We start from the raw sequence: 23,063 nt of genomic DNA, 5'->3' as shown, positions 1-23,063 counted from the left end.
ACCTATAGGACCACTATCATGCATCAAAAGAAGACAACTTTTCACACAAAACAATTTCACCCATAGTTAAACCTCCCGAAACGCGACAACAATGAAAACAGATCGAAAAACCTCAAACACTTCAAATTATCAAATGTAAACTCTAACCTGATTTGCGGAATTGGATTTGCTCTATAGATTTCACCTTCAAGATCACCCAATTTGGATTTCCAGTTCCTCCAAGATGCTTATCCCCAAATCGCGATTTCGAATACCTAAACCCTAACTCAGAATTTTTTAATCTGCCACTGCCACGTGAAATTTAATTAACAACACTGTGACTGCCACGTTACGAAGGTAAACAGCCACGTTGCACAGATCAGTCCACGCTGTTAGTTGGATCGTTAAATATTTAACGCCGTGACCAAAAAGGATTAAATTGGACATTTTTTTCACAACTTGGGACCACATTGAACTTTTTAAAAAAGATAGGACAAACTTGAACATTTCCCTTATAAAGAGGGACAAAAAGAGGTATTAAGCCTTAGTGAAATTTGTAATGAGTAAGACTAAAAAAAATTGAACAGTATCATTTTATAGTTCAATTATAAAAACCGAACCTTTAAAATTATAATTCAATTAATTACTCATTAATTTAAAACTAATGTATTTTATATCTTTTACTTGTTTAAGAGTATTTAAAGTTATAGTTCATTTGACTACTAATGACTCCTCACCAAATTTGACTGATTTTTGGCAAGGGTTGATTCATTTGAATTTCGATTAGAACTTATTCGACCAAACTCTGATACCATGGTGATTTTTAAGCCTAACTCAACCCTACAAAATTAGCTTGTAAGGTGAGGTTTGCATCCCACATTTATATATATATATATATATATATATATATATATATATATATATATATATATATATATATATATATATATATATATATTATAATTTGGCCTTATCTCTAGTCGATGTGAGACTTCTAACACAAATTTAGACAATTTTCAATCAGGATATATTCGATCAAATTTGATTAATTTTCCGTCAAGACTAACTCAACCGAATTATATGCACCTGAAATTATATATGAATATTTCTATTTTCTTTCTTGGTATATCTACAAAATTGAACTGAACAATGATAATAATTCATGCACTTTTTTTCTTTTTCTCCTTATAAAATGTACTCATCCTCAAACAAACAACTTACTTTGAAAAGATATACATTTACCTAAGAACCAATTATTATGAAAATAATTTTACATTTATAAAAAAATAATTTTCTTTATCTTAAATATATAAGAGTTGTTTTTGTAAGGAATCGTTAGTTAAAAAAAAAAAAAAAAAAACAAAACAACGGGGGAAAGGGGGAAGGAAGGGACGTTGGCCACAAGGAGATAGCCAACGTTGCTTCCCCATAGAAAGGAAAAATGGGAGGCTTGTGGGAGATAAAAAGGGAGTATGGGTTCTGCGCTTGGGGTGGAAATCATTCCTGCAAAACTGAGAGAACGTGAGGTGGAGAGCTGTTGAAGTGCAAGGAGGCTTTGGTGCTGCATCTGGAGGAGTGGAAGAGTGGCTGCAAGTTCTCGGAAAGAGGAGAAGTGGAGAACTTTTGAAGTTGGAAGGGGATCAAACCCTTTGGAGATAAATTCAAAGAAGTCTTCAAGAGGTAAGGGGAGTTAGATTTTTGTTCGTTTGATTATTGAATTTTACTGTCTTTGAAGCAAATCTGAGCATTTTTAGGTTGAAAATGAAGTGTTCTGGGTTACTGAACTCTGGTGCGTTTCTGCAGAACGCGCGTACGTTCAATTTTGTGAATCAAAATTGGACGTTCGTCCCAACAGTGCTCGACCAAATAGTAGTCGGCCTAACGTTCGTCCCAACTGTCGAGCGTTCGTTTCTGAACGAACGTCCGCGTTCGTTCGTCTTAGTATGGGACGCTCGTCCAAACAGTGAGCGTTCGTCCAGAGCGCGTTCGTCCTTCACAGCGAGCGTTCGTCCCAGTGAGCGTTCGTCCAGAGAGCGTTCGTCCTTCCCAGCGAGCGTTCGTCCCAGTGAGCGTTCGTCCAGAGAGCGTTCGTCCTTCCCAGCGAGCGTTCGTCCCAGTGAGCGTTCGTCCAGAGAGCGTTCGTCCTTCCCAGCGAGCGTTCGTCCTAGTGAGCGTTCGTCCAGAGAGCGTTCGTCCTTCCCAGTGAGCGTTCGTCCCAGTGAGCGTTCGTCCAGAGAGCGTTCGTCCTTCCCAGCGAGCGTTCGTCCCAGTAAGCGTTCGTCCAGAGAGCGTTCGTCCTTCCCAGTGAGCGTTCGTCCCAGTAAGCGTTCGTCCAGAGAGCGTTCGTCCTTCCCAGTGAGCGTTCGTCCCAGTGAGCGTTCGTCCAGAGAGCGTTCGTCCTTCCCAGCGAGCGTTCGTCCCAGTGAGCGTTCGTCCAGAGAGCGTTCGTCCTTAAGTTGCATGTCGAACGTTCGTCCGAATAGTTGAGCGTTCGTCCGAATAGTTGAGCGTTCGTCCGAATAGTTGGCGTTCGTCCGAATAGTTGAGCGTTCGTCCGAATAGTTGAGCGTTCGTCCGAATAGTTGAGCGTTCGTCCGAATAGTTGGCGTTCGTCCGAATGGTTGAGCGTTCGTCCGAATAGTTGAGCGTTCGTCCGAAGAGTTGGCGTTCGTCCGAATAGTTGGCGTTCGTCCGAATAGTTGAGCGTTCGTCCAAATAGTTGGTGTTCGTCCAAATAGTTGAGCGTTCGTCCAAACAGTGAGTGAGCGTTCGTCCAATAGTGTCCAGTGAATAGTACTTGTCCAAATAGTATTTTACAAATATGTTGAATTTTAAGTTCCTTTGCTTTTGGATTGAATTATGTACCAATGTTTGAAATATTATCTATGACATGAAATATATGAATGTATGAAATATGTCGGATTTGTTGTGTTAATATGGCGGTATCTGATTATTCATAATTGTGGTTAAGTTTCAGAGTAACAATATGATTCATGGACGTAATTCCATGATCCTCAAGGAGAGGATACATGGTGGTGTTTTGGGGTTGTATAGAATGATTACATGGTAGCTCAGTTTTGGGGGTCATCCTGAAGCTCCAATGGTATTTCTTCTCATGTAGAGAGGATTGAACCATGTGGTGAGGAGTAGCAGGAGGTCCTAGTCTTGGGTGCTTCCATATGATCCAAGGTGAGTGATAACGGATTAACCTCGTGATTGTGGCCGGGCGGGAGTGCCCCAAAGTTTCACCAGGCGGTAGTGCCAGAGCGGTAGTGCTCAAGTTCTATAAAACCACCACGAGTGCAAGACCCGCCATAGCTCGGTAATCATTCTAGTCCGGACGAGTCGGTCTATAAAGTAACAAGTCGGGGTATAAAGTAACAAGTCTTGTAATGTCAATTTACTGTTCTTTCATATGAATCTATGTATGATAACATGCTTTTTATATCTAGCTCACCCTTGCATTGTTTGTGTTATGTGCTGTTTGGGTATGTTTCTTTGGCGATGATCATCCACTTGGATGGGAGCAGATGGCGGGGAGGATACCTTGGGAGCAACCCTTGATGGAGACGGCAGTGCTGCAACCTAGCATTACTAATTCTTATTTCGTGAACTCGTTTAATTATATTTGTGTGTATTTTAAGTTTTAAATTTTCAGTGATTTCCATGGGAGATTCCAATAATCGTATTGTCAATTTCCGCACTATTCTGAGGATGACTGTAATCCTTAATTACTCTTGACTGCTTTCCTATATTATGCATGATGACGTCTTTATTATATATGCATGATGTATATAATTGGGATGTCACAGTTTTTGATAAAGTGTTTTTTCTTATAATTTAGAATTTATTATCATTATGATATAATTGTAATTTAAATAGTTCTTGTTCATAAGATTATTATGATAGATATTGAATATATCTATTTTGTTGTGGTCATGAACCGATTCAAACGAGATGTCTCAATAGATAATATTACCTTAGTTTGCCAATAGATTCAAGAAGAAGATAAATATTTTCTTTGACGTAAGATTATCATATTAATTGATAAGTTATTTGTTATATTTTGATGTGTGTTCTTCAGAAATAAAAAGTTATAATTTAATAAACTTCAAAACAAAACATCAAATAAACTAAAAATATATTTAATAATTTAAAATAAAACATGTACCCAAACATAACCCTCCTCATATTTAATTTTAAAAAATAAAATATAACCTACTCGTAATAATAATTAATTGAATCCCTTGTCCCCACACGTATTCAAAGACTTTGTGGAGGTCCATATACACCAATTGGTGAAAGACAAAATGGAAAATCAACAAAAGCGATGGCGTCAATAGTACAAATAGGATTTTAGGGTAAACGAAAATTTTAGCTCTTAAAAAAGTTAAATATTATTATTAGTCTTTAGAACTGAAAAGATTATATAAATTCATATGAAGCCACTTTAATTTTTAAATTTAAATTTTTATTGTTATTTTAATTCTTATAAATACGTTAATTTTATCATTTAAGTTATAACTTTTGAAATTTGGACGTATGATACTACCAATTATTTCTGTCTTTGTGGAATACCCAAAAGTAAAAGGTGTGTTTAGCTGATAGGAATTTGAAAATTGAAAACAGCGAAGACAAATATTGAATTAAAGTGAAAAGGGTGAAAGAAGATTGGTAGGTTCCTAAAAACATTTTCCTCCCCAAGGGGAGAAAACCGATTTCCTAAAACCACCTTTTAAAATATATAATATTCTTAAACAAAAATAAAACCAATACGATAAAATCAAAATTCATATTTTATAGATAATTTTTCTGTATAACTTTATATATATATAATACTATACCATTTTCTCTTCATCTATAATGTTGTATAAAGAGATACATAATTTGATATATTTTTGTGATATTATTTTACAACTGGAAAACTTTATTTTTTAATAAATAAAAAAATATTTTTAATACATAAAAAGAAAGTTTTTAGTAAATAAAAAATAAATTATGTGTTTAATAAAATAAATAATTGGACAACGTTTTTATTAGAAAATAATTATTTTTTTACGTAATTATTTTTAGGTTTAATCATTTAGAACATCTCTATTTCTGTAGGATTTTCTGAATTAGGTCCTCGTATGGTAAAATCTCTCAATTAGGTTCTTGAATGTGAAAAATTGGATCAATTTAGGACTTGCCGTTAATTTGGATGGACAACGTTAAAAAATGTTGTGCGTGGTAGGGTGATATTACTAAGTTGTTGGTTATTGTCCAATTTCCACGCAAATTCATTTTGTTGGTTCTACTCTGACAGACATTTACTGAGTTGTCTAAGTAAAATTGTGGTCCTTATTTCGTTAATCGTTTGACCAAACTAATATTTTTTAGCATGTGTTTAGGCATATGATTTTTCAGTAAGAAAGGCTAAAAACTAAATTTTAGAGGTGTCCATTGCTTGAGTTTATAAATAGAATCTCATTCTCTCATTCTAAAGAAAACTGAACAGAGACCAGACACCCCAACACTTTGAATCACTTGTGAAAGCTAGAGATCTTGTGAAACTCTCTAGAGGCTTGGGAAACTTGGTGTTGGCAGAGTTGTTGAAGTATTGTTACTGTTGCTAGGAAAAACCTGTCATCCTTTGGGTGTTAGAGGAAGTGTTCTGTAGAAGTGATCATTCTTTGTGTGTCAGAGGAAGTGTTCGAAGGTAAAGGTCATATTTTGTGGAGCGTCATATTCATCCTTTGTGGAGCATCGAAGGAAGTGTCCATCCTTTGTGTGTTAAAAGAAGTGTTTTTAAGAAGCGATCATCCTCTGTGTGACAGAGGAAATGTTCATCACTTGTGTGTCAGGGAAAGTGAGTCTCATCTCTTGTGTGTTAGTAGAAACAAATCTCATCTCTTATGCGTCAAGAGAGGTGTTTTTAAACCTTAAATTTTATCTTTGTGATTATAAGTTTTTGTTTGTTTGTTTTAGTAAATTAGTTAATCTTCTCTTTTAGATATTTACAATTGGACGTGAGATTTGTTAATCCGAACCAGTATAAAACTACTTGTGCAAAAATCTCTTTTTCTATACTCTTTAGTTCTGTTGATATTATCTGCTAAATAAGAGAGAAGAAAAATATTTCAAAGCACAAGAAACTAACTCACCCCGGTTATTGTCCAATTTCCATGCAAAATCATTCTGTTATTACTGTTATGACAGACATTTATTAAACTGTCAGAGTAAAATTGTGATCCTTGTTTTGTTAATCATTGGACCAGACTAATATTTTTTTAACATGTGTTTGGGCATACGATTCTTCACTTCAATCGTTGGGTTATCAATTAAATGTCTTTAATTATAAAAAGTAATATTACACTATTACTTTATTTTAGGTTTATTTGTTTTTCATATTTAAAAACATTATTATTTTAATGTTTTGGTTAGTTTAACACATTCATATTTGATCTTAGTTTGTCAAAATAGTTAGGTTAGTTAAGATTACTACGGTTAGTTAAGATTACTACGGTTAGTTACTTGTTAGGGTTTTTTTCCCTCTTCCCTTTTCCTCTTTTATTTTTGTTTTTTAGAAAGTCAAGGGTTTTCCTTTTTTTTATGTAAGAAAATAATAGACAGTTTTAATAAGAAATTTGAGTTTTCCTTACCACTTTTGTCTTTTTTTTCTTTTCATACCATCTTTGATATTAGTAGAACTTGATTAACTAACTTCATCAATAAATTTGTATTTCTCATTGAAAGAGTTTTTTCATATTAAAAATATTATGTTCTATTTAACGATTATTATTTATATTTTTTATTATTGTTATCCCTCATAAATTTTTATAAGTTTGAGAGAATAGTTTTTACTATTTTGGCTGTTATATTGTTTCTTCATCACACCACCATGCTATGTCTAGCTCCTTCTGTTGATACGAATTCCAAAGAGGTGCTTGCACCCAAAATGTATCATAACTTCAAATTTCCTCAACTGCCCTTGTATTCAAATTAAAACTACCAGACCTTGTATAAACCAATCTCCAACGACCTGCCCCACCTTGCCTACCGCGTCCAAAACCTCTCCAAGTCAAATTTTTCCCCCTCTTCTTTATCATTGTTTTTACTTTTGACTGAATATGACTTTTATATTTATTCATGGAGTTTGCTTCTTATTTTCTATATTAACTAATTTTTGTATCTTTCATTAAGTTGCTTCTTTTATATTAACCAATTTTTGTATATTTGATGATAGAAGATTTTGAAAAGAAGATACTCATTCAAGATACTGTTCCAAAAATTAGAAAGTTTCTACTTATATTTTATACTCACATTTTGCTTCAGTTTTTAAAACGTATATAAGACCTAATTATGCTAAAAAACAAGGAGACATAAATCATTTGTCAAATTTTCAAAGTTTTAGTTTTTTCCTATTTCTCTCTCTCTCTCTTTTTTTTCATTTTTGTCTTTTCATCTTATTCTTCTTTTCTATGCTTGTTTTTTTTTTCTTCAATAATGGAGAACTAAAATTCTAAGGAACAATTCATGACATCAGGATCAAACAAGAATTGAGTTTTGCACAGGTTGTTCTTTGTTTAGAGTTTGTTCTTCTTTTCTCTAATTTTGGCTTTATTTTTTATATCAAGTTACACTTCTGAAAGTATAATTCAAATTAGGTATTTATTGAATCTTGATTTGATAGTGAAATATAAATAAGATTAAATGATATTAAAATTTAATTCATATAAACCTATTTAGTTGATTAATTATTCTAATTTGGATTTAATTTTTTAGATAACTATGAATTTCATATTGTTTGGTTATTTATTTTGGGATTGATTCATTTTCATCATTTTAATTTTTGCATTTGGTTTTGTGATTCTATTTTGCAATTTAAATCCCTAAACTTCCAATTTAATTTGTACAAAAGTTATCATATGTTTGAAGGTTGCATTTCCTAAAACGGTAGGTTTTATTGATATATCAATAATGGATTTTATTTAGAAGACAAATAAACCAGACGAAAAGGAAATGCATGAAAGATGTGTAATGGTGACAATAAAAGGTAAACAATTTAGTAATCTATAAATTGAAACTTCATTTCATTTTTATATTTGACTTCTTATATATGTATAATAGAAAACATTAACTCATATTATTATTATTCTATTTTTTTGTTACGAAGACGATGGAATATTATTGATGAAAGGTGAGACAACTAGCTCCATAGGCTTTTGTATGCTACAAACTATTTTGAATTCTAAATTACATCTTATCCTAATTAAAAATTTAATACAAAAGTTAACTTGGCCTACTACAATGTATACAAAAGATGGTGGCTTATAAGGAGCAACATTTGATTGATTTGCAGATTGAAGATTTCAAGAATCAAGAAAAGTTATTTGGTAATTTCTTGGCTATTAAGGCAATTGAAAAAAAAAAACTCCAAGAACTTGGTGTGATTCTTACGAAGATTGATATCTATAACTTCAAAGGTTTCTTATTCACGTACTTAGTTTGACAAGTAGTTTTTATGTTTGTGAAAGTAATTGTAGTGTATTTGAGATGGTAAGATCTTAAAATTTGTGAAATTAGAATAAAAATATATTAAATTTTTAATATTTATATGTATGTTTGTATTTTGTATTTCTTAGGTCCACACAGAAGAAATTGTTTAATTCTTAATTTGGTCATCTAATTTTATTCGAATTTAAAAAAAAAACCCTTAATTATTAGTTTTCCTAATTTAGTCCTTTAATTTTTTTAAAAACATCAAATTTGATATTTTGTTTTAATTTGATTGCTCAATGATTTTCTGTTTGACTATGAATGATGGTTTAAGTCCTGGCCAATGATGGTGCAGTTTTCAGCCAGATACATTTCACCTTTTCTCTGCATAGTGAATATTGTTTTTCTTTCTTTAAAAATTGTGAAAAAGTTAATCCGAATATAAATTTATTTCACATTTTAAGTATTCCACTAAATATCTGTGTTAATAGAAAGTCAAATATTTCAAAATTCATCTTTAATAAAAAGTTCTAAAAAAGTCTTCAAAATTCCTCTGATGAGATCTGTGGTCCCACTTTCTTCTTTTACGCAACTTGTAAGTCTTGCAAGAATATTCTTTCTAAGGTCTTTCCCAGGTACTTTTACTAAAGTAACCCTTTTGTAGTTACTTCTCCAATCAATGCCTTGGAATTCATTCTGCCAGTGTCTGACACTACAACAAACATATACCTTAACATGGTCCAGTAAAACAAGACATAATCTCCTTTACTACTTCTTTAAATATTTTGAACTTATTCTCTCATATATTTTGATTAATCTACTGTTTTTCTATAAACAAAATGTAAATGTCTAAAAGAAGAGTTTACAATCAGAATCTATCTTATTATCACATCGAATAAACTAATGACGATAACATGGTTAAATCTTCTTCCTAATCAAGTTCTCCCTCCAGCATTCTTTGTGGAGCAGTTCTTCCCAATACCCAGAAGCTTGCCAGTGTCTTTTGTTTGAGAGTGGAATTCCACATCCAGATCCTTACACCGAACATCCAATAACACATCCTTGCTTGGCCATATTCCAGCTTCAAATCTAACTGTAACCGTCAAAACCACGTTGAAGTTCACCACCCCTTTGTTTAAGTCCTCCACCAGAACCGGGGGCACAGCCTTCTGGTGCTGGTCAATCACTTCAAAGTCAACCTTCACACTCTTGTTGGTGAACTTCTCCAGGACCACGCGTCGTTGCCACCGCTGTGTTGCATCCACCGAGTGCCACTCCTCACCGTAAAGCTGCAAGAAGCCGGAACGGTGAAGCTCCACTAGGGTTGTGATCTTGTTGGGGTTTGTTAAGGTTAGTCCAATCTCGTATCTTCCTCGTACATGGGAGTCTGAGAGAGAGAACTTGGTTACAGAAAGTGACGTCACCCCAAAACCAGGGTTATGTGGGTGCATGACAAGCCATGCTATGCTGATAGCAGCCATGAAAAAAACAAAGATGGTAACCAACAAAAGTATTAGGTTTCGGGGAAAACGGGTGTCACCGCATCTTGTCCTGTGGTTGTTTGTCGGAGCCATTGGTTTGGACGTTTTTTTGCTTCAGACACAAATATTATTTACGAGATTTAAACCTGATTAGTTCAAGTACGAACGATCACTATGGACAGCGAATCTATCTTTTTCAGTACTTAAACCATTGGTTTGGATTTTGGAAGAAGGGTTTGTCTTATCATGATGCTAACTGGTAGGAAGGTGCAGTTTTGGCTTGGTGCCGTTGTTAACGAAGGAGAAGCTCGTATTATCATGAAATAGAAGAAAACCAATACGAAGAATGAAAACACACACAAAAGGACCACACATTTAAACTGTAGCAAAGCGCGTTATTTCCTAAAATGCTACGTTTGCAAAAGTATATATAGGAAGGTTCCAGGATGTTTCTAGGAAATGAGGAAACCTACGAAACTACCCGGAAATGAGGTAATCTACACGATTCTAACGTAGCTTTTTTACAATATTATTCCTACATGTGTCTAGAATATAATATAAAGAGCCTTTATCATCTTGGTTGAAAATTATAGAGTTGACAGAAAACATTGCTATCTGACTGCCAATTGTGGTGTGCTTTCTGTTTGTGGTTGATTGGATAATTTATTTTTTCTGTTTTCTTGGCTTAGGTCCATTTAATCATGGAAAGTCTTGGGTACATTAATAAGTAACAATTTAATCGTAAGTTGATGTTATTAATTTGTATGGTCACTATTTACAATAGCATAAAAGCACTGAAAGAATTACAATAATGGAAGAAGGGACAGACAATTTGTTCTCTTATGGATTCAAGTGGTGCTTGAATAGCTATGGACTAACTTTAAGAGCAAATTTTAAACATGAAATACAAGTGAATTTATCGCATAAGAATTCACTAATTGAGATACCTTATGAAGAGCGTCCCCCACTTTCCTCAGACATCATTCCTTTGAGACTCTTGGCTAACCATATGGCTGTCTCCCTTGGGGAGACCTTATCTTTCCCAAAAGGCTTCAGAACAACTTGAAGTTCCTCCAATCTGTTTTGCTGCAGCAACTCTGCAGACAACTCCAAGAGCTCTTCAAGTGCCTCTGCTCTCTGTCTGAAAGATTTCACATCCAATGTTTCCTTTGCTGGTGGTTTCTCTTCATTCCCAGGAGTGTTACTTTTACTGAGCTCAGTAGATTCAGGTTCTGAAACTAGTGGAGGAGGGTTACTCACATCTTGCTCCTTAAGACCAGGATGATCAGAATTGCTTGATTCTGAGAAACTTGAAGATTTAAGGATAGGAGGAGTGTTTAAGTTTTTCATTTCCAACTGGTCAGATTTCAAGCTTGTAACATCAGAGCAACTTGAAGATTTGAGAGTCAAAGGTGACGTTATGTTCCTCATTTCTAAATCATCCCTCACAACATTGATAAACTTACCAACATCTACATTTTGAACTCCCATCTCCACAGATTCCTTCACTGGCTGATCACTGCCAACGCGGTAACTACTATGACGTATGACATGGATAACATCATCAAAAGCTGGAGGAAGATGGCCAGTATCAGGCCTTTCTGGTGCTGGACTCTGCAGCACAGTTCCTTTCTCTTGCAAAACTTTCTGGCTTGATAATTTAGTAGGGGTAACCAGAGGAACAGTTTCAACGACAGGTGACAGTCTCTCTCTCACTGTGAATTTGTCATCACCAGGGGACTTACATCCAAGTGCTGGCTGAATAAGGAGTTCGGGTTCACTTTCTGGACTAACTTCTGTGTGAACAGACTTTTCTCCAGAACTTGGGGATGCGTGTTTCGTAGACTTGGCCAAAGGCATTTCCTTGGTAATATCTTGAAAATCTTTGATTTCATTGGTGGCTCCAGCAGAGGGATCAACAGATCCATCATCACAGCCAGAAGTAGTAGTAGACATAGTTGGCTGGGATTTAAGAAGACCCCTTTCTGAAGCCAGTGCTACCTTAGAATCTTCAACATGGTGATCTTGACTTAAACTGGAACTCACTTTCTCATTACTGCTTATAGTATTTTGAAAATTCATGGCAATCTCACATGAATCTTCAGGAACATTTTCAACCACCTTACAATGTGCACAAGTAGTCAGAGGGCTGCTGTCAGGACATGATTCCACACCTCCAATGTGGCTTACATTCGAATGTCCAGGAAGCATCTGTTCTTTCATGTCAATAAAAGTTGTGGCATCATCGGCAAGTTCACCTCGGATAGAAACCGAAGACGAAGCAGAATTGCTGCTATCTGTTTGCATTCCTCTTGAACTTCTTTCAAAAACCTTCAGGGGCTCTCTAGTAACCTGTCTCGAAATACTTGGTGGTACATTGTCGTCAGCCAACTGAGAAGGGCTCATCTCATGTTCCTGAACTATTTTATCTGTGCCTAGCTTTCCAGTATCATTTGCTGCATTTGAAACATCAATTCCAACCAGCCTCATCCTTCCAGAAAATGAAGGTCTTCTAAGTAAGCTTGGGGGAGTCCTTTGTCTTGGCCTGGGAGGAACATCTCCATCTACTTGTTTGACAACTGCAGGTGGTGGAGTCAAATCATGTCTAGCTTTAAGTTTTGGTGAGGCTTCTACCATCAGAAACTGCGAGCATAAAGTAATGAAAAACAAGAAATAAATCTCAATGTCATGAGGATCTCTTTTTAGAAAGAGCTGATAACATATATAATCTAAAAATGGTGATTACCTGTTGCTTTGATTGATGTGACCCCTGCATTCTTTTTGCAGAGTCAGGGGTTGCCCGTGCAAGTGCAACAGTTGGTGACTCTACCATAGGTTTCACAATAGGAGCAATAAAAATAGGCTTAGGCAATTTAGACAATGTCTCAGTACTTATTTTCTGAGTTGATACACCACCAGGCTTTACACGATTGCCTCTCATTGGAGAAGTTGCTTCTCTAACCTTTCCTTCTTTCAATGCCATCATTATATTTCTAATTGTTTTTGGCTGCTTAGATTCAACGGGAGAATGGTGTGCATTATGAGATGGTTTCATCGCCTCTTGCTCAGCTGTTTTGGTATTGCCATTGGCATTTCTAGAGCCACTTTCTTCCTCTGAACCATCATCATCGAGTGATGTTTGATCCATCTCAGTGGCTTTGTTCTCACACTTTGGTACTGCTGTTGCAATGCTTTTCTCATTTGACATCAAACTATCTTTGTCACTGTTGGAACTATTACTGTTTTGACTTTCAGCCATATTTTTCCGAGGATAGTTGACAGTAGAAATTGATTTTTCAGGAGAACAGGTTGATGGAGGACTGAAAGCTGGACGGTATTGATCCACATAAGGCTGTAAATAAGGGTGCTTTAACACCTCAGATGCCTGTGAAAATATGAAGTGAGAATATTTAGGAAAAACAGTGACAGTAAACCATTTCCACATTGTAAATAAATTTGCTCTCAAGAGAATCTTACTGTTGGTCGATGTTCAGGATTTTTTCTTAGCATGCCCTTTATCAGTGTTTTCCTGAGGTAACAATAGTCAACAAGTAAGAAGCTTAGTGTTAAGTTCCTGATTTGGGAAACCTAATCAGGAACTCTTCTCACACAAACAACAAGGAAAAACAGAAGAGAAAAGAATAGTGTCGTATCTTATTCACAAAGAATTGTATATGCATCAGTGATACAAGAGGCTTAACCCTCCTCCACAGGACTTAACCTGTTAACCAACTAACTGTCAAAAACAATGATATCCCCCTGCCAACTACCCAACTTCTATTTATACTAATACCTCCTCAGTTCCCTTAACTGACTAACCCCTCTAACTCGCCTTCCTATTTCTCCTCTCATATACAATCCACCCCTGTTTACCCTTAGGTCTATCAATACCTGCCTCCTGAAGTCCAACCTTGTCCCCAAGGTTGAAATCAGGGTATTGTTCCCTGATCGTGACTTCATCTTCCCAGGTTGCACCGTCTGAGCCTCCAATTTGCCACTCTATCAGCAACTGTGGCACTTCCACATCCCCTTGTTGTAGCTGCCGCTTTCCCAACACGTTCACTGGCCAGAACGATGGCCCTTCTCCTTGTAGCTCCTGCGGCAACTCCTTCTCCACCCCTTGCGTGCCTACCGCTTTCTTTAACTGGGAAACGTGGAAGACGGGGTGTATCCTGGCTGTCTCTGGAAGTTGCAGCTTGTATGCTGCCTCCCCCACCTTCTGGATTATTTGAAAAGGACCGAAATACCTGGCTGCCAACTTTGAATGAAGTCTGGTTGGCATTGAAGATTGCCTATGAGGCCTTATCTTCAAGAAAACCCAATCTCCCACTTCAACATTTGCTGGTCTTCGCCTCTTGTTTGCCTGTCGCACCATTACTTCTTGGGCCCTCTCCAAATGAAAACGCAATTGTCTAAACGCTTCATCACGGGTTTGAAGCTCCTGGCTCACTGCTTCAACCAAAGTCTCCCCCGGAATAAATCGATGCAGAGAGGGGGGTGGTCTCCCATAAACTGCTTCAAACGGAGTACACCTTATAGCCCCCTGGAAACTGGTATTATACCAGTACTCCGCCCATGGTAAGACGGTCATCCACCCCTTTGGTTGCTCAGAGCAAAAGCACCGAAGATATCCCTCCAACACCCGATTCACCACCTCTGTCTGCCCATCGGTTTCGGGGTGATACGCAGTACTCATTTTGAGTTGCGTCCCCTGTCCTTTGAATAATTCCCTCCAAAAGGTGCTAAGAAATATTGGATCCCGATCACTAACGATGGACTGAGGTACCCCATGTAACCGGACGACTTCCCGGATGAAAACTTCCGCTACTGTTCGGGCTGTGTAAGGATGTTTAAGCGGAAGGAAATGAGCGTATTTGCTCAAACGGTCTACCACCACCAATATCGCATCGTACCCCTGTGACTTCGGTAACCTCACGATAAAGTCCATGTTCAATTCCTCCCACACAGCATTCGGAATTGGCAATGGCTGTAACAGCCCTTGAGGAGAAGAAGAGAGGTATTTATGTTGTTGACATACAACGCACCTGGCTACAAACTCTGTCACGTCCTTCTTCATTCCAGCCCAATATAGGGACTGTGCTATGCGCCTGTAAGTCCGGTAAACTCCTGAGTGGCCTCCTGTCTGTGTCACATGAAATTCGGCAACCAATTTGGGAATCCATTTTGATTGGGCCGACAGCACCAATCGTCCCTTATGGTGTAGTCTTTCATGTTCTAGGGTATACGCTGGCTGGGTATTAGGGTCCCTCTTTATATCTTCCATTACTCTCTGTAAGAAGTCATCAATTTCTACTTCTCGCACCACCTCCTCAAAATCCTGCCAGAAGGGTCTGGTCAGCACGCCCAGTTCTTTTTCTTCATCCTCTTCCCCCTCATATTTTCTAGACAGGGCATCTGCAGCTTTATTCGCAGCCCCTGCTTTGTAAACTATCTGGAAGTCGTATCCCAACAGCTTTGCGATCCAGTCCTGTTGATTTTGGGTGGTAATACGTTGCTCCAGCAAATGTCGGAGGCTTTTTTGATCAGTATGGACGATGAATTTCTGCCCGACGAGGTAAGGCCGCCAATGTTGTATGGCCAATACTAGAGCCATTAATTCCTTCTCGTATATTGACTTGCTCAACTTCCCCTCGGATATCGCCTTGCTAAAATAAGCTATGGGCCTCCTCTCCTGCATCAAAACTGCCCCCACTCCTCGGCCGGAAGCATCACATTCGATGTGGAATGGCTGCTTAAAATCGGGCAGTGACAGCACGGGTGCTGTCGTCATCGCCTTCTTTAACGTCTTCCAAGCCTCCTCTGCCTCTGCGTTCCAAGTAAACCCACCTTTCTTTAGCAGTTCCGTTAGAGGTCTGGCGAATTTTCCGTAGTCTCGGACGAATCGCCGGTAGTACCCGGTCAACCCCAAGAACCCTCTCAAGCTCTTTACTGTTCTTGGTCTTTCCCACTCCACTATGGCCTTTATTTTATCGTCGTCCATTTCCACGCCCTTGCTGGAAATGACATGCCCCAAATATTTAACTTGGGTTTGCCCGAATTCGCTCTTCCTCCGGTTAGCCACCCACCGTTCTCGCTTCAACGTCGACAGCACGCTCGCTAGATGCTCAAGATGTTCCTTCCAATTACCGCTGTAAATCAGTATGTCATCGAAGAACACCAAGACATACTTTCGCAAATAGGGCCGGAGAAGACTGTTCATTGCGCTCTGGAACGTCGCCGGCGCATTGGTGAGTCCGAATGGCATTACTGCGAATTCGTAGTGCCCTGGTGTGTTCGAAAAGCCGTCTTCTCAATGTCCTCCTCGTGCATGCGTATTTGATGATATCCGGCCTTCAAATCGATTTTTGAGAAGAAAGTCCCTCCTTTTAGCTCGTCCAGCAACTCCTCGATGACGGGAATGGGAAATTTGTCTGGCACAGTCGCGCGGTTGAGGGCCCGGTAGTCTACACAGAAACGCCAGCTGCCGTCTTTTTTCTTCACCAGAATTACCGGACTCGAATACGGACTGTGACTTGGTCGGACCACCCCCGTCCGGAGCATCTCGGCGATCTGCTGCTCTATCTCGGTCTTCATCACGTGCGGGTACCGATAGGGTCTGACGTTGACGGGGTCACTTCCTTCTTTAAGTGTTATCCTATGTTGCATGCCTCTGTTAGGTGGCAAGCTGGTGGGCTCAGCAAACACCACGTCATATTGGTCTAGAAGCTGCTCCATTTCTTCCTTCTGCTTTTCTGTAAGGCCCACATACTTCTGGCCGCTATTATGGGCCTCAATGGAGCCCAATTCCCAGACCATCATCCAAGCTTCTGCATTGTTTATTTTTAATAAAGCCTTGGGTCCCACCACCTTACGTTCCAACTTGGGATCCCCTCTCACAGTTATCTTCTTCTCTCCTTGCCGATATACCATTGTAAGTTTTCCCCAATCTACCGTCACTTCCCCCAGCTTCTTCAGCCATTCAATGCCTAGTATTATTTCCACTCCCCCAAGCTCAAAAAGGTAAAATTGTTCTACAATTTCGGTGCCCCCCAGCTCCAAAACTACTTGCTCACAACACCCGCTAATCTTTTTCTTCTGACCGTCCCCCAAACTGACGAAATAAGGTTGGGTTTCCCTTACTGCCATACCCAGTTCCGCCACCAAACATCGGCTAATAAAGTTGTGGCTCGCGCCACTGTCAATCAGAACAAGCACCTCTCTTTCTCCTATTCGCCCCTTTAATTTCATCGTTCTTGAAGTAGTCAGGCCCCCCGCCGACAGGGCCGATAATTCCATCCCGGCGATATCCACTTCTGTCTCCGTTTCACCTCCTTCTTCCTCCTCTTCATCCACCATAATCAACATTCGAAGTCCTCGTTCTGGGCATCGATGGCCCGGGCTGAACGGACCTCCGCATCGGAAGCATTTTCCCTCCTCCCTCCTTTTCAAGTACTCCGAATACGGCAAGTTACGCGTACCCCGTTCTCTTCTCCGGTGGTTCTGGCGGCACCGCTTCCTGGGGTCGTCTCTCTCCTCACAGACCCGACACTCTCAACAGCCCCCCCTCCTCCTCTGTTTTGCGAGTCCCTCGTTGGATCAACTCGTGTGACTACACCCGCCGATCGTCCCCACGAATTCTGACTTTTGAAACCCGATCCTCCTCCCGTCTTCAGCGGTGTACACAATTTTTCTACGTCCCTCGCGATCCGCATCGTCGTCATGAGATCTGGGGGATCATGCGGCCTCACGTGGTCGCCCACCTCCTCCCTGAGTCCCGCCATAAAGTATCCAAGGATTTGCTCCTCCGGAATCTGAGTCGTCTGACCCACTAGCACCTCGAAATCCCTGATATAGTCCTCCACTGATCCTGTCTGCTTAATCGCCGATAGTTTCTCATACACCGTGCCCCTTGTTCCTCCTCCAAATCGAATCCCTAATGCTCTCTTCAACCCTTCCCACAAATAATTCTTTGTTTTTTCACGCCAGAATCGAAACCAACTGCCAGCGTACCCTTCCATACTAATGAATGCCAGTTGCAACTTCTCCTCCTCTTCTACCTTCTGTACCTCAAAAAACTTCTCTGCCCGACTAATCCAATTCCAAGGTTCGCCCCCTTCGAACACCGGAAGCTCCACCCGTTTCCGCCAGTTGGGCATCGTCCCCGTTCGTCCTACTCCTGTTTGTCCTCCATTGCCTCCTGGCCCTCCTCCGTTATCGTTTACAGATGATTCACTGCCCTCCCGACGTTGTCCCCTATTGTCGTTCTTGTGATCCCTCAAGATCGTCAAGATTGCTTGAATATCTTGGCGCATCACCTCGCAGTTTTGCCTCAACGTTCCAGTTTCATGACACAAGAACACGGTCTCCGCCTTCGTTTCTGCTATCGCAACCTCCACCGCTTCAATTTGCCCCTCAACATTCACCACTCTTCCCTCCATTGCCCTCGAACGTCGTCGCTCCCTTCCAGTGATCCGGCAGGTCGAACCAATTGTTAAGTTCCTGATTTGGGAAACCTAATCAGGAACTCTTCTCACACAAACAACAAGGAAAAACAGAAGAGAAAAGAATAGTGTCGTATCTTATTCACAAAGAATTGTATATGCATCAGTGATACAAGAGGCTTAACCCTCCTCCACAGGACTTAACCTGTTAACCAACTAACTGTCAAAAACAATGATATCCCCCTGCCAACTACCCAACTTCTATTTATACTAATACCTCCTCAGCTCCCTTAACTGACTAACCCCTCTAACTCGCCTTCCTATTTCTCCTCTCATATACAATCCACCCCTGTTTACCCTTAGGTCTATCACTTAGCAAAGAGAAAAATAAGACGTGTTCTACTGGTAAGTAAACAGATCATCTTTCCCATCAACTGCTACAAGTTAACTTACAGATCATATTCAACAAGATCATAAAAAACCAAAGCAATTCATGGCTCATGAGAAAAAACAAAGTTGGAGTTGCACAACAAAAAAACACCCTATGGCCTAAATCCCGACAAATGCGTGCACACTAGGAAGTAGAAACTATGTATGTTGTAAACCTGATTTCATCAGAAAGGGTAGAGACAAAAGAATATTAATATTAACACAAGCAGAAAGAAACTTACAAGGAAGGGGAATAACATGGAGGCAAAGGGCCAATGGAAGAACGGTTTATCTTGCTTATCAACCCTGCCATATCCTGAAACATGGTTTACCATGCCCTCGTTAAAACCCAAGATATAAACCATGGTGAGATACCTCCATATACATAAATATCTAGTGTGAAGAATCACATGAAACATATTCCCCGGAGAAGCAAACATCACCCAGCAACTCTAGTTAATAATGTTAAAGAAAATAGTTTACAAAACAAGCGTAAATTTAGAACATTGGCACATATATGGGGATAACGAAACTAAAAGTAGACAACAATGGTGATCTGGTAGGTGGTAGCTTGATTTGGCCTACTTGGCTGGACAATTAATATTACTTGCAGTAATCCCTTCTAAGTAAAGTAATTATTGGGAATCAAACTCGTGACTTTAACTTTGATATCACTATTAGATAGAACACTTACTACTAAGCTAAAATCTATAGCTAATAGTTAAAGAAAAATGCTTCTACTTAAGAACTTAACAACCGAAATGTCATTGTGGTTGACCTACTTGACTTCCACCACGAGAAAATTTATACAGTTCATAATAATCTCCTGCTCAACAATTACCCCATTTAAACACAATTTGATGAGGACTTAACTTGTTTAACCTCTGCAACAAGACATTTATTGCAACCCCGCAACAAAAATGAAATATGATGTTCATATCTGACATAAGGGTATTGCATGAAATGACCTCACTAAAGGTACATCCTACCAATATCTTATTTAAAGTAAAAAAATCAGAAGAAAACTTACAAAAGCTTTAAAAGCAGGGCGATGAGCAGCCATCTCGTATATACAACACCCTGGACAAAAGGAAAGCATTTTAGCTCCAGAAAAAACAAATCTGCAAGTATTAGATACTTGTTGTAAAATACATACCTAGTGACCAAATATCAGATTTGAATCCATACGGTATATCAGCAAGCAGTTCAGGACACATGTAATTAGGAGTTCCTACCACCTGCATAGAAACATTTTTCATCTCTGGTGACTATGCATTTGTATATAAACATAACGCTAATCATATATATTAAATAATTGATACCAATATCATATTGTATACCTCTAGAAGTAAAAGATCATTAAAATGTAAATTTGTCCACCAAAAGATGAGAAACAATAAACAAGTTTACAACAACGTGATCCAGTGGCTGAATCAGCCCAAATTCTAGAAAAAAAAAGAAATTTCCTCTTATCAATAAGAGTAATAACTATTGGTCTTATCTATTAAATTTCAAGCAAGCAAGATAACTCAATTTTCCCAAACAACACTCAGTTCCTATTTCCACTCTTTTCTTTATCTCAAAATGTAGTTTATAAAGGAGCCGGCAAATGTGGAAGAGTATGGGACTGAAAATATATGTTTTGCATGAAGTAAATATTAATACATTATTGTCCCACTTTTTTTGTAGAAATAAACTTAACAGCGGGATAATTTTTACTACACAGTTGAGATGATATTACTAGTCCTTGGTTTGGCCAATAGAGAAAAAACCCAGCTGAAGCCTCGGGTTCCCAAACAGATATAGGAAACAAAATTTAGGATATGGCCAAAAAAACTACGTATGACTATATGTGAAAATAACATTGATGTCTTCTTACAGTGTGTGCACAAAAGTCCCAGAAAGAATTACAACTTTAATACGAGAAACTTGATAGAAAAATGTTTAACATGAATCCTTAGATCTTTTTAAGCAAATAATTTGGATTGAAAGAAGACAGAGAAGAAACCAACATCATTTTACATACCGAGGAAGCCAAATCATCTGCTTTTAGTGTCTTAGCAAGGCCAAAATCCCCTATATGTCAGGAAGGTACACACAAATTCAGATGAGGAGTCAACTATCCATCTCCAATATAAATAAACATGATAGGATAATTCACCTAGGCGAACATCCTGATCCTTGGTAAGAAAGATGTTGGAACACTGTCGGCAGAGTCAAAAAAATCAGACTTGATGTATTTTTAATCAAGGACAAGAATCATAGACCAATAGTTTGTTTCATATAAGTATACCTTCAGGTCACGATGCAAAACAAAATTTGAATGCAGGTATTCCACTGCCAACAGTAATTGAGTGAACCATTTGCAGAGTTTCTGAGAAATTTCGACAACATTCAATGTAAGATAGGAAAAGAATACACGCATAAACAAACGCAGTTTCGCGACAAGAATACCTCCTCAGGAAAGTAAGCACCATTTAATTTTTTCATCAATTCAGCCCTGTCCCATATTTGAAGAGAAAATAAGCATAAACTATAAAAAAAATTGGAGAGAACAAGTATAATAAACTTTAAGAGATTGAACAAGGGTAGTATCATATGCTCACATGTCTCCACCTTCACAATACCCAGTGACAATGCAGACATAGCAACCCTGCAACAGAAATAGAATGTGTTTAGCATAAAAGTAACCAGTCACAATTCTCACACTTCCAGTTTACAAAAGTGCAATAATGTTGTAACTATTACCAATTAGCTGAAAGAAATTAAGACTGAATACATTACACATAGACTTAAAGGTCTCTCACCTTCTCAACCCATGCCTCCTTGAATTCCACAATGTAAGGATGCTGGATTCGAGCAATAAGAGCCATCTATAATTCTCAACAAGCAACAATAGTCAAATCTCTTCCCAAAAAACGCAGATTCAAGGTATATGAACTATGAAGCAAATCAACAAGCAGGAAACACACAAAAACCCAACTCACTTCTTGATGAGCAGATCTTCTGCATCGTTCAGTCTGCCTTGCAAGCCTGATTTTTTTCAACACATATCTACAACCCAATAAAACGAAGCTTCAGTCACGAAACTTAGTATGAACCTACCCAATACCCATCAACGAATATCTCAAGAACAAAAAGACATAACCCCATCAATTAAACGCTAAAGTTGTGACTATTACTTCTTCTTCTCAGCCTTGTGGTGAACAAGAATAGCAGCTCCAAAGGCTCCTCGCCCGATCTGCTCCATGATCTCATACTGATCCATCCGAGACTCCATTGCTCTCGATCCACTAAAACTTAATTCCCCAAATCCCAAAACAACACAAATATGATAAAGAAAACCAACAGAAACCAATAACTAGCAACCAATCTCACGCGACACCATTCCTCACTTTCCACATGAAATCATTTTCAAAGCCTCAAATACTCATGTATTCCTAGCCACTGTTCTTCTCCACCCAGTGTTACAATAAAACTGCTCTACATTGCTTCCTTAATAGATTACAACCGTCTGCAACCCAAACACCGTGTGTGCGTTTCTTCTCATCGTTCTCTACACTCTGCTACAGGCTCATTCCATTGACCCTCACTAGTCCCATGACAACAACACCAACGGGCAACAATAGCATACCCATGATGCTTTTTCATAGGATTTGAAAAAGAAAATGGTTGAAAGTCTCAACCTTTGTTCCCAAGTTGAAGGAAAAAAACAAAGTACAACACAAACACATACACACAACCTGTCTCTAACTATGTCATAACTGAATTGAAAACTTTGAGGACACACTCACACGCACTCTCTCTCTAACTGTCACAAATTGAATTGAGGAGTTTGAAGAGAGAGAGAGAGAGAGAGAGAGAGAGAGAGGAGGGTGCTAATGGGTGTGCTTGGTTATTCGCCGACAGGCACAGCTGGTCTACCTGGTTCCGAGCTTTCAATTTTTGTTGGTTTATTTCCACTCAACTCTTTTTTTTTTTAATTAATTTCATTTGTTTATTTCAAAGTTTGCACATTCTTCTTCCTTCAAAATTCAGTGTCCATTAATGGATGAAGAAAAAGGTGTCACCTTCGGGTGTGAAATGCCCGCAGTTATTCATTGCCATAAGAAGACACATTTCAAACATCACCAACGGTTTCATGTTTCAACTTCTAATGTTTGTGTCATAATTTGGATTTCAAATCCACCAAGGTAACCACATAATTTTGGAACTACAATTAATAGATATTGTGATTTGCGAACAGAAATAAAGA

General features: G+C 38.4%; 2 protein-coding genes and 1 long non-coding RNA gene across 3 annotated transcripts; 1 reads left to right on the top strand and 2 right to left on the bottom strand.

Annotated features, from left to right (window-relative positions):
• Window positions 1-9,392: 9,392 nt before the first annotated feature.
• LOC108339403 (uncharacterized) lies at window positions 9,393-10,031 on the bottom strand. Its single transcript, XM_017576537.1, has one exon. The coding sequence runs from the start codon at window positions 10,029-10,031 to the stop codon at window positions 9,393-9,395; it is 639 nt and encodes a 212-aa protein (XP_017432026.1).
• A 623-nt stretch (window positions 10,032-10,654) lies between these two features.
• LOC108340369 (serine/threonine-protein kinase Nek5) lies at window positions 10,655-22,811 on the bottom strand. Its single transcript, XM_017577705.2, has 14 exons — window positions 21,991-22,811; window positions 21,796-21,862; window positions 21,616-21,681; window positions 21,415-21,461; window positions 21,263-21,308; window positions 21,102-21,182; window positions 20,970-21,012; window positions 20,835-20,884; window positions 19,965-20,046; window positions 19,839-19,888; window positions 19,051-19,124; window positions 13,416-13,467; window positions 12,685-13,323; window positions 10,655-12,581 (listed from the first exon to the last, which is right to left on the bottom strand). Exons 1-14 carry the CDS (start codon window positions 22,086-22,088, stop codon window positions 10,887-10,889), a joined length of 3,090 nt encoding a protein of 1,029 aa, XP_017433194.2. The 5' UTR covers window positions 22,089-22,811; the 3' UTR covers window positions 10,655-10,886.
• Window positions 12,977-13,425, top strand: LOC128196480 (uncharacterized). The gene is made up of 2 exons (XR_008248791.1): window positions 12,977-13,112; window positions 13,239-13,425. It is a non-coding gene; the product is annotated as an uncharacterized LOC128196480 (long non-coding RNA).
• Window positions 22,812-23,063: the final 252 nt, after the last annotated feature.

The sequence above is a fragment of the Vigna angularis genome, chromosome 5, assembly GCF_016808095.1.
Source record: "Vigna angularis cultivar LongXiaoDou No.4 chromosome 5, ASM1680809v1, whole genome shotgun sequence".
In the NCBI taxonomy this organism is placed as follows: domain Eukaryota; kingdom Viridiplantae; phylum Streptophyta; class Magnoliopsida; order Fabales; family Fabaceae; genus Vigna; species Vigna angularis.
Note: the sequence above shows the minus strand (reverse complement) of the source record. Positions and strands in the feature narration are given on the sequence as shown.

What these genes read in the sequence shown, in the direction of transcription:
- LOC108340369 (XM_017577705.2), bottom strand. Translation starts at nt 22,088, where the DNA reads ATGGAGTCTCGGATGGATCAGTATGAGATCATGGAGCAGATCGGGCGA. An exon ending in GAAGATCTGCTCATCAAGAA is followed by an intron (nt 21,682 to 21,795) that starts GTGAGTTGGGTT and finishes TGAGAATTATAG; the next exon opens with ATGGCTCTTATTGCTCGAAT. An exon ending in GTGCTTACTTTCCTGAGGAG is followed by an intron (nt 21,183 to 21,262) that starts GTATTCTTGTCG and finishes GAAATTTCTCAG; the next exon opens with AAACTCTGCAAATGGTTCAC.
- LOC108339403 (XM_017576537.1), bottom strand. Translation starts at nt 10,031, where the DNA reads ATGGCTCCGACAAACAACCACAGGACAAGATGCGGTGACACCCGTTTT.